The 12,141-nt window shown below is 42.6% G+C and overlaps 1 protein-coding gene across 1 annotated transcript in view; it reads left to right on the forward strand.

The window, feature by feature from the left end:
- Positions 1-831: 831 nt before the first annotated feature.
- The window catches only part of tmem65 (transmembrane protein 65), a 38,355-nt gene continuing 27,045 nt past the window's right edge, over positions 832-12,141 (forward strand). The window contains exon 1 of the mRNA XM_083981843.1: positions 832-1,459. Coding sequence (XP_083837969.1) covers positions 1,183-1,459 — 277 coding nt within the window. The 5' untranslated portion in view covers positions 832-1,182. The remainder of the gene's footprint in view (positions 1,460-12,141) is intronic.

Consider the following 12,141-nt stretch of genomic DNA (forward strand, 5'->3'; position numbering starts at 1 on the left):
ATGAAGACTCTGCTCTTATTGAAGGTATCAGTTAACATTTATAACAAGCATATTACATTTTCTAAGATAAGCATGAACAGCACATTATGCAAACATACGCATCTGCATTCACAAAAAATGTCCATGTTATTTAAAGCAGAAGTGAGTGGTCCGGTCGTTTTCGCTAATGCTGCGTTCCAGGCAGGATTTTGAAATCGTAAATTACAGCTTCAAGTCACAACTTACGACTTTGTAGCGTTTCAGGCAACCCACTCGTGTTTTTCCGACCTGTTTTACCGGTGAAAGTCACTATAACGGCCACTCGTAACTTCCGACCGGTGAACTCGTACCAGATCGAACTGGTACCACTTCACGGTCGGAAAAATACGAGTTTCCTTGAACGCACCATAACAGTCCTCGTCCCTACGTCACCACATTCACGGCGTTCCTTGGCTGCACACACAGCCCTGCATGCCGTTCTCTCTCCTCATTGGATAAAAACTGTAGGATACGATAAATGTTTTCTCCTCGACTCAGAGCAGAGCAGAGGGACTGAGAGACCCGTGTTTCAGTCCAAACACTCTATGTAAGTGATTGCTGTCGGAAGATATAACTATTTAAGACTTATAATAACACAAATATATCACTCACTGCTTTAACAAGAAAACTTTCTCTACCATTTTTTTCGTTAGTGACTTTAATATGAAAGGTAAAAATAAAAATAAAAAATCAAACCAGAAAGTCACGCGTTTTATTTTGAAAAACCTCAACCGGAAACAGCCGTTGGACTGAGACTCTCTTGCTAGCTTGACGCCGGTTGCTCTGCTGCTCTGCTGCTTTGCTGCTGCTGCTTTAGCTTGAAGTTCATGTGCCAAACTAATAACTCCTGACAGCAGGGTCTTAAAGATCATGAGACAGTTTGGGCGGCACGGTCGGAGAGAGGACATGTCCGGGCTGCCTGGAAGTTAACCCGACTTGACTTTTAGAGAAACGGTCGCCTAGAAACTCGTCGGTTTTTCTTGGTGAGACTGTTAACTTCTGTCGGAGCGTTCGAGACGTTGACGGAGCGTTCCAGACGTTGACGGAGCGTTCCAGACGTTAGCGGACGGAGCTCGCGGCGGCCAAATAACCGTCAAGAAAAGCAGAGTTTTTGTTACGTTTCCACACATAGCGGACTACTTTTATTTATTTATTCTCGCCAGAATGCTCCAGTTTTGCCTACGAAGAGCTCTCCGACCGTCGGCCGTACAGAAGTTACCCCCGGCAGCAGCGGCGCCGGTCGGACTGCTGCTGCTGCCTCCGCCGGGGATAGGGCGACACACGCCGGGCTGCTGGATGGGGACACACGGGAGGAACGAGCCGAGGGAGCCGCTGAACTCCCCGAAGAGAGCCAAGGAGTTTATCTACCGCCTGCAGCCCACGGAGAGGACGTGTTTACTGAAGGAGCTGCAGAGTTTCGAGTCCATTGCAATCGCACAAGGTAAGAAAGAGAGAAGAAACAGCCATTGTATGGTCAAAGGTGACGGCTGTTCTCCCTCCATGTTGACTTATACCTATATACTGTACTCAGGTGCAGGTACAGGTGTTTCACTACAGGTAAATGTGCTGGTCTGTCACATGACTAGCTGAGTTCACAGAGAAGTAGGTGTGGAGTCTGTCCTGCTGACTGTTGATCCCTCACAGACCTGAATGAAATAGTTTAAAAGACAAAATAATTGGGCAATGTGGTGTTGATCAGATCAAGTGATTGGTTGATATTTATAGTTGCCATTTGTAACATGAGCTCTTGGTCAAACCTCAAGCGGCTGCTGCAGGTACTGCAACAACATTGGCAAAGGTGTGTCTGTTAAAAAATTAAAAGTCTAGGCTATACTTTTTGCACTTTTACCGTTTTTTATTTTAAGTATTGATCCATAAGAAGATATGTTTGTGATTTAAAGAACCAATACTGTAACAATCATAGGTGTAGTTTTACATCTGCTCTCTCTCACTTCTCTTTGGAGCTTTAAAGAGGAAGCAGGATTTTTTTTTACCTTAACTATGCTACTTACCTTAAACAGCTTGTGGCAGTTAAATAAATGATTTGTAACTTGTTCCAGTGAGAATGGAGGCTCTCTGCCTTCCACGTAGCGTCTCTTGGGTGAAAACCAACCATGTAAGATCAGAGCCTCCGACCCGGTGTCTCAGCTCTCGTCTCTGTGGCACCGCCACACAAACGTGCCCCGTAACCTGTAATCTCTTGTTTATGACAGATAGGGCTAAACAAATACACGTGTCATAACTCTGTATATGATAAATAACGTTTTCCACTGCTCCATTGATTGCTTTCTCGCCAGCTTTGTTAAAACAAATGCACATGGCCGGGAGGAGGTTTTAGCAACACAGAGGCAAAGAGACTGGACTTGCATAGTTCCCCTATAAAAGTCTATATGTTACACTTTTACTGTGTCTTATTTGAAGTGTTTAAAGAACCAATAACAATCATAGGTGTAGTTTTACATATCCTCTCTCTGGCTTCTCTTTGGGGCTTTAATGAACAGGTCGGTGTCAGCCAGTCAGAAGAGAGGAGGATCTGATTCTCTCTTCTGATTGGGTGATTATTTTCTGAGCGACTGAGTTAAAAATATACGTAGCAGATCTTAGGTAAAACACTCACACACACACAAAAAAGAAAATCCTGCAAAGTTTCATAGTGGTTCCACATGGGCGACGTTTGGTGGCTGCTTTTGTGTGACATCACAAAGTTACAGGAAGTTCTGACGGCTGGTTTTAAGGCTTAGTTTGTTGTATTTGGGAACACTTTAAAATCCAAGAGGCACATATTTGTTAATCCAGGCAAAAGTATCAGCAGCGGCTGCAGTGGTGGTCCAACAGTTTTAACATTTACAATTTCCTTTCATAAATTTGTTATTTCTGGTTTAATAATTGCACACTTCTTCCTCAACGACTTGTGGTACCAAAGCGTCCTGGCCACCTGCTGCGAGGGGCCTCAGTGTCATAACTGCCTCTTCATGTGCTGCCTGTAAACCATTAAGGAGGGTTTCCCACTACTGCTCCTATTTAACAAGCAGCACAGAGACATGTCCAAATGCAAAGTAGCCTTTAATTACCTCAGGCAGAGCCGAGGACTTTGGCTTGTTTCTTCTTTCAGTCACTTGTGTATGTTTTAAACTAAAGTGAATATATTGGAACAGTCATAAAAGATCTTAAGTTGTGAAGTGAAAGTGAAAACTGGTGAATTACAGGAATTCCCAACACGGTGGGAATGTGCCATCATTAGGGGTGTCACGATTCTCCAAATCCTCGATTCGATTTGATTTTCGATTTTAGGGTCACGATTCGATTCGATTCTCGATTTTTTTTCTTTTTCTTACAGCACAGAGGCCTATGCTATTTTCAGACTAGTCTAGTCTACGATCATTGGTTTTATTCATCAAATTTTGTACAGTAAATCTTATTTCAAAAGATGGGCTACATATAAGTGATGCAATTTCCATAATGTATCACATTAGGTACTAATGGTCACATTTAATTAATTTCTTTACAATATAAAGGTAACATGCCCCCAAAAATCATGATCCTGGGGCCAAAATTGCCCCCAAGGTTTTGAAACAAATATATTTATATCTGTACATTATCATAATTTTATTTTCATTAATTTACCGTCGTGTCTCATTATTCTCCTGATGTCGGCTTAATGTAATGTAAACAGATTGCGCTGATACGCGAGAGTCATGTGACAGCGGGGCAGAGCTGCAGCTGCAGCGCTGCGATGGACCTGATGATCAGGTCCTGATCAGACTGGCGGTGGCCCACAGTCAATCAGTCCCGGATCCTCCACCGTCACCAGATCCCCAGAAAGCCCCCGCAAATAATACATCGACAAAAAGTGGCAAGTTGCAGCTTTTCGTCGGCTTATTATTTGCGGGTTTTTTTTTTTTTTTTTATAACGTCTCTGCAACATGCGGCTCTCAGTGCTTGTCGGTGCTGTGTAGTTAGAGCTGTGTCTCCCTCCTGTTTCCCAGGTAGGAGGGGGACAATAGCCCACCAGGGCTGGGTGATAAAACGCTATAAATTGTGAAATAACTTTTCTTCGATAGAAATATGAGACGTGGTCGATTCGGTTTCATTCATCCATGTTTTGGCAAATAGCCAATGATATTGAGAGTTGCGCCGTGCCGAACCAATCATGTGGCTGGAATAGAGCCAGTCAACATGTGCATTTGTTTGGGTTGCTGCAGACGTGCACAGCAGCTGACACCGCCGGTAGAAAAAAAAGAGAGAGCGAGGGAGAGGGAGAGAGAGAGTTGCAGAGAATGAGTGAGTGTTGTCTCGAAATAAAAAGTAAAGGAGAACTCGGACCAGTGACTGACAAGACGCTTGGTGCGCAATGGGGACAACGGGCAGTTGTAGCTTTGCGTGCGGGGGGGAGGGGGGATCGTCGATCCTCTCTTTGACTTCGATGCTCGAGATCGTGACGTAATTTCGATCGATTTCGATAAAAAATCGAAATCGTGACACCCCTAGCCATCATGTTCTTATCCAGCCAAGAAATATAATTTTACATTTCCACTTCAGTTTGTCACAGTTTGTAGTTCCCTCCATCTTTAAAATGCTTCCCCAGTGATCACTCCTCACGGTGGGAAGTGGAGGAAGCCTGAATACACAACACCAGTAGTATTAAATCAGTCTGAATGGAAAGCTTATGAACATCAGATAACAGAGGAGGGACTTTAATCATCCAGTAAACCTGCAGCTGAGACATTAGTGTCATTTTGTGACTGTAAAGTTTATGTGAAGTCATCTGTAGTGACACAAAATGACCTCGCTGTAAACGTATGTGTTCTGAGTGTATTTGGAGATTAGGTGCGTTTCCATTACCCCTGGAAATGTGTAAAACCTAAATATCGCAAATAAAAACCATGGAAACGCAGGCCTACATTTTGAAAAACCTCTCAAATATCGCCAAAACATTTTTACGCTCTCATGAGGTGGTTTTTCATATGTGTCGATAGAGTGTTTCGCAAAAGTGTAATGGAAACACTTTTTTTTGCAATTTACACGTCACTCCAGGTCTTATCGCATATGATCCCGTTGGTTATGTTTTTCTGTTTCCATTCGCTCTCCCTCTCTCTCCCGTTTGTTTTGAGTCGTCCAACCAGGTTATTTTACGGCTCATTTGCAAAAACACCTGCAAATAGGAATTGTACTTTTTTAGAAATGTATCGCTTTTATTTTGTGAAAACCTGCAATGGAATCACAGCTATAGTAGTTCAATTCTCTGTGTTTACAGTCAGTGGGCATGAACAGGCATGGGGATTGAGTGTGTTCAAGTGTGTGTGTGAGTCACTGCAGGGTGTTTTCTAATAATTGACTCCACGTGAGTAAAACCAAAACCAGAGTGACTCACTTTGAGACTGAAATAGTAAAATGAGTCGCTGAGTCACGAGCAAAAAGATCTGAGTAGTAGCTACTCGTCAGCCTCAGGCATCTGCGGAGAATTCAGGTTCTTTAATAATGTTGGACTGTGTTGATTAAAGGTGTAGAAAGACGAACATGATGGATTTGTAGATATCATTCAGACCTCACCAGATGCACTACACTAGTACATCCTCAGTGTTTATTGTTTAATGGTGCATTGACAGTCATCCTGGTCGCTGCAGTACCCCTCCATCCCCCTCTTTTGTCTATACGGTCAGATTATGCTGAAGTGCTGACACGCTGCAAAGACTTGTAAGAGTTATCTGTGCCTCTGGAGCAGCAGCTCCTCATCACTCTGCTTTCATTAGCACTAAGCAGCCAAAGAGCCTTTTCAGACTATTATGTGAAATGATGTGTAAGCTAATTTTTAGGAAATATTGACGCCTTTTCTTTTTGGCCGTTGACTCATCTACCGAGCAGAGGACTGCTTCTTCTTTTGTACAGTGGTTTGTGTTTGCAGCATTGTTGTGCCTATAGTTTCCTGCAAAAAAAAACATTTTCTCATTGCAGAAGAATATTTGAATCTGCTGGAGAGCCGGCTCTGGGTCCACACCCAGTCGCTGGGCAAACATTTCTTCAAAGACACTGTTGTGTAAGAGGTTTTGTACTGGAATGTGTCTTCCATGCTCTGTCTGTGTGCAGCTGTGGAAAAGTTTCTAAAACTTATGTTTGACTCACTTAAAAAAGCTGCTGGCTTCTGGATCCAGAAACATCCCATAGAAAAAAATCTGATATAAAATAGCAACAAGACTTTGTGCTGATGATCGTACTGCCGTTTGGCTGTGAGGGGTTAAGCGAGGCGTTTTCACAGAGAGGTATTATCTCCCTTTCTCCAACCCACTCCTGTTCAGCTGCTGTTGGTCATAATCCCTGTGTGTGTGATTCTAGGAAGTTTTAAAGCTCACAGATATACACTGCCTGTCCCCAAAAAAGTCACTACCGGTACTTGTATTTAACAAAGCTAATACTATAGGTGTGAGAGCCTCCGATTGGATAATTACTGCATTTCAGCTACAGAAGCTTCAGATGTAGTCTCATTTCTCAAACAACCATGTTAGAAGACACATCCTGTGGTCGTGGAAAAGATGTTAATCTGTTTCAGAAGGGTCAAATTACTGGCGTCAAGCGAATAAAACAGGATGAGATAACTGAGACTACTAAAATTGGGTTAGGAACTGTCTAACGCATTATTACAAACTGGAAGGATAGTGGAGAAACATCATCTTCAAGGAAGAAATGTAGTCCAATGTGACCACAGAGTCCAGAACTTAATCCCATTGACAATCTTCTTTGAAAAATTAATGTAACTCTGGGCAAAAATAAATGTTGTGACATTGCAGAAGCTTATTGAAATGATGCCACATCAAATGCCTGCTGTAATCAAAGCTAAAGGCGGTCCAACAAAATATTGTGCTGTAGTGTGTGTGACTTTTTTTTGGGATGGGCAGTGTATGTTCATGCTGGTTTATGTGAGTCTGACGGCAGCAGCAGCAGCAGCAGAGATTCAAACTCCTCTTCAGCCAGTTTGACCCAAACAACTCATTCCCATTTAGCGTTACAGGGAAGCATCCCAGTGTAGCGTAACATCCTCATTATTTTTTTTTACCGACTCCCATGATCCTAATTAGTCGGATTTTGTCAAGTTGGATGAAAATTTTCTTCCATTAGTTTGACTGAATTTCATTTTGGAAAAGTTTTGGAAACTCACTTCCACAGTTAATCACATAATGTTGCAGCTCAGTCAATGGGTGTATCATTACACTTGGGTTGATAATCAGTAATACTGAATATGGCAATATCCTATTTTTATCTTTCTGACCAGCTGACTGCACTAAATCAAACTGCAACATTAAGTGCAATGTAATGGAAATTGCAATACAGCCAAGTGTAATATCTGCATTGTAGCAGCTTCCACTTATTTTTAATTAGGCTAAAATGTGTCACAGCATCGTTGTGCATTTTTAGCATCATAATTGTTGTGTTGCTACTTATCATTTGGGTCTGGTTGCTAAACATCTGATATTTTTTCATCTAGTACGTAGCCAGTGTCATTGTTGAGGATGAGATGTAAACATCAGGACAGATGAGGTATCTGTGACTGAGCTCTGAGTGTTTGGTCAAGTGTGTGTTTAAGGCTCCACAGCATCACCTCCCTCCCTCCTTCTCCCTCTCGCTGCAGCACGTTCATTAGACGTCGTAGATTGGCTCTGAGAGTCTGCTCACTAACAAGCAGCTGTCTGCAGCACAGACTCTGCCGCTACTTTTACATCTAATGAGCTTAATGCCACAGAGAAACAGTGAGAATCAGATGCATTCACTTTAAGTCTGACTCCGCGCTCTGCTGCTCATTGAACCATTATTTCTACAACTCAGACATTTTATCAGAAGCTCGGTGAGAAACGTAGACGCCGAGACAGTGTGAGGTCGTTCGAAGCTGCGATTACTCAGTGTGCCAGCGTCCAAAGCTGATTGTAGACATTTGTCACGGCAGATATTTTAACTTGTTGTCAGAGACATTTATCTGAACATTATTGCTCCATTTCGATGTGTCGGCTGCAGGATGGATGGAGCAGAGCCACTGTTTTGATGACTGCACTGATTTAGCATTACACTGTCAGACTCATGATGCACATTTAAAAAAAACAAAAACACAAAACAAGGTTTAAAAGAGATTTCATCTTTTTATTTTCATGTCCATTACACCTGTGTGGATCCCAAGTCTGTTGGCTAATAGGAAGAGTCTGGGGTCCTGGGGCATGAGAAGCATCAGGCTGCTATTCACACCCTTTTCACACAGAATAACTTATGTTTCACTTTGTGCCTCTCTACTGTTGTGAAACATGCTCATGCATTGTTCAATTTCAGTTAGATTAAGGCGAATACATGCAGAAGAAAAATTGATTTCCAATCGGATTATCTGGGTGTTTTACTCAGATCTGGAGAAGTTGAGTCTTATCCACGGCCCAATCCCATTTCACCCCTTGGCCCTACCACTTACCCCTACCCCTCCGTTTTGCGCGTTCACGTGTAGGGGTAGGGGTGTCCCAATTCCCATTAGGACAGAGGGGTAGGGGGAAGTGGTAGGGCTACATACCCCTCCAAACGGAGATTTTTCAGAGGCACACTCCAAACGGAGGGGTATGAAAAGTTTCCCAGAATGCATCTTGCGGCAGCCGGCAGCGGTGGCTGTAAAACGAAAAGCTGTTTTATTTCTCACTGTAGCGCTGTTATTAGGTCACTTTATTAAGTTTTAATATTTTTTCATGCGAGAAAGTAACTGTTTAGGTCCCAAATGTGCAGTTAGTTTACCCAAATGACGGCGGGTTAGAAGTTTGCTCCGACGATTTTTCGGAGAAGTGAAGCTCCAGGAGGAGCGGCTCCTCACAGAGGCAGCAGCCGGTCTGCAGCGCTGCTCCGCCGGCCAAATTACGTCCTCGTACCGGTCCCGCCGGGAGAGAAGGCGGTCGTTAATTAACTTATCCGCGGGTTTTTAGAGGTTTACCACCAGCATGTTAAATTATTTTTAGCATTTAAATGTTGGTCTCATTGATGAAATCTGACAATTGTGGCAGTAGCACTAGTTTATTTGGATGAAAAGTTATGCTTCATGTACCAGTCAGAGGAGCAGGCAGCGCTGCCTCTGGGCTCTGTGTACAGAAATCACCACATTTACATCAGTAAATAAATGTTTTACAATGAACCGATCAGTCTGCATTAAGTTTTATCTTATTTTATTAAGTTATATGGAACACGCTATTTGATTTCTGGCAAAAGCTCGCCGCATCAGCTTACGTAAAAGCCAGTGAGACTACGTGATGACGTATGTGACTGTTGAAGGGGTGTCCCAATTCGGAGGGGTTGACTTTCTACCCCTACCCCTTGTAGCTCCGTTTCAAGGGGCGAGGGGCAAGGGGTAGGGGAAGGGGTAGGGGTAAAAAAGAGAAATGGGATTGGGCCTTAGTCGGACTAACATGCTTACATGCACTTTAGTTGTCCAGTACGGACGGATTCATTGCCATAATTCTTTTTCTGTCATGTTAACATAGTGTCTTATGTTCATTTCAATATTATCATTAGGATCCTACTTAATATACTGACATTAAAGCAACACTATGTCGTTTTTCGCCCTTAAAATAATGTTTCTGAACTTATTTAGGTAGTGGAAAAACAGTTAATATGATGAATTGTGCCGTCGCTGCAGCCTGAGCAGGGTCGGGCCAAATTGTTAATGATGCCGCTGCCGTTGCCACTGCCAGTACCAGCGCCACTGCCATTACCGGTACCAGTACGAGTGCCACTATACCGTTGCCATTGCTGCAACCCCGCTCAGGCTGCAGCAGCGGCACGATTCGTCCTATCCACCATTTTTCTACCACTTCAATGAATGAGAGAGAAACATTATTTTAAGGTCGGAAAAATGACATAGTGTTGCTTTAACGTTGTGATGTGCTGTTAAAGATTAATGTATTTTAGTTGCAGATTTAAATTCAAGCTGTGCCTGTTTTGGCATTTGTCCACACAGTTTGTTCCCTTAGGACTTAGGCTACTGTATAATGATAAATCTAGAGAGATCTGACCATGTTCTATCAAACTGCTTTATGATTGAGATATGAGTTAGATGGTTTTTTGTGTGAAATTCAGTCTAGTCGTTTGGGATTAAAATGAATAGATTTCTTTTGAGTTGTGCTTCTATATTTTGTGTCTTGAATACATCCCAGTGGTCAGATCATTGTGCAGTAAACACACTGAGCCTCCTGGTGCATGAAGAACAGAAGGCGTTGAAAGGCATCAGTGCATCACTAAAACTCCACGTTCTTCACATCCAGTGAGTAAACTGAGATGTTTTTAGTGGAAACACATTGTCTGCGCCGGTGTTTTGCAATAATGTGTTTGAACTGTCACTCTGCTATAATCCATTGTTCCCGCTAATGATGCTCCAGAGATCAGGCTCGGTTTCCATATCACTGAATTGTCTGTTGTTGATGCTGTTTGGCGTTACGTCGTCATATGCTGAAAAGAAAGGCAGAGTAAGAGCTGCAGTTAGAAAAAAAACCCTCGAGGAAAAAAAAACATTCTCTCGTCTTTTCTTTGAGCGTTTGCGTGTGTCTGTCTGACAGTCGGAGCGGATGATTCGCTAAAAGCTGAGCTGTTAATAAACCCAAGCTGAGTGATAGTGACATGATACAACCCCTAGATATTTCTTTACCCAACAATGAAATCAAATGACTCTGGTTTCTTATTCCCAAAAACATTGAAGAAAGAGAATAACTCTGTAAAGTCATAGATTTGTGTCACTTTGTCTTTTCAAGATGAGGAGAGCTTCATCATTCAGCATCAGCACCCACCTTCTTTGAAGTGTTGAAATTTGAAATGAGTGTCAAAAGTCTGGAAATGCAAACATTTAAAAGTAGATGCAGATTCAACCTCCTGAGCTTTTCTTCAAATTAGTTATTGGCTCATTAAAATGTTCGCATGAAGCAGCAGCTCTGTAATTTTCACCGGACAACACTGTCCCCTCAGGCTGAGCATTAATTTAATCCATATCTACTTATTTCTGTGATGGTTAACGATGTGGATTTGTTATTCATAGCTCATGTTCTGTCCCCGCCGGACAGGCTGTCCCACCGAGTCCAATTAAAACGCACTAGTATGAATGTGTGAATGTGCTGCTCTGACAGGAGATGGTAAACGGTTGTAATGCAGATATAATGGCAGAGCTTTTCAAAGGCGTCATCGCTGTTGTTGTTGGCATCCGTGTGAGGCTCTCGACACCCAGCAAGCCTGAGTGAGAATGTGCCACTCTCTCGCAGATCAGTGACCTAAAACATCATCATTATCACCAGACTGAAACGTCGTCGTTGTCGGGTTGTTGCGATGTTGAAAACGTAGCTGAGTGAGTGTCCAGAGATGAAAATGATGAAATCCATCACTCTGTTGTTTGGGATTGTTCCTCCCAGATCAGTGAATGTTGGTGCAACAGCAGCGTGTTTCAGCGCTTCCTGTTCAGGACATTGTTTTACTCGGAGAATTTCATTCATAATCCTCACACACATTGGCCTAACAGATTTCAGATACTTTGAGTTGCCCCTTCCAGATTTCACCAGTGTATTAAAAACCCCAAAAAAACCAGCAAATTTTACTGGAGACGAAAAATTTCTAAATTTAGGGGCAGTCTGGAGCCCTGCTGTTGGAAAATACTTCTTATGTTTTTACAGATATCCAGTTTTGGCTCAATAGTGGGTATTTAATTCATTTCACTGGTCCATGTTTAGTAGTAGAAGTAGTAGTAGCAATTTCTTGTCCCTGTGGAGAAATTGGGTTGCAGCAGATCACACTTGGCATTTCATCTACTAAACAATAAGCAATGTTAGTGTGTCTCTTTTTGCTTTTTAAATGCACACTAAAACTATGCAGCGCGAGAATGTAGTTGACGCGTGTTAAGCCACAAAACTCCACAGTTCTTCTTTCTTACGAGGGTTTATTGAAACCTTTCTTCAAGTTGCAACAAAATCAAAACTGCGCAGCGATCCAAAATAGGGCAATAATCATGAGCACGGTCAAAAACTAGTGTGCCCTCCTCATCTCCATAGTCACAACTAAGCCAAAGTACGCACATATCACGTTACACACGTCTCAGCCAATAAGAAGAGTGCAGTTATTAACTAATAGGCAGGATAAATA

Source organism: Trachurus trachurus (assembly GCF_905171665.1).
Source record: "Trachurus trachurus genome assembly, chromosome: 11".
NCBI classification, from domain to species: Eukaryota; Metazoa; Chordata; class Actinopteri; order Carangiformes; family Carangidae; genus Trachurus; species Trachurus trachurus.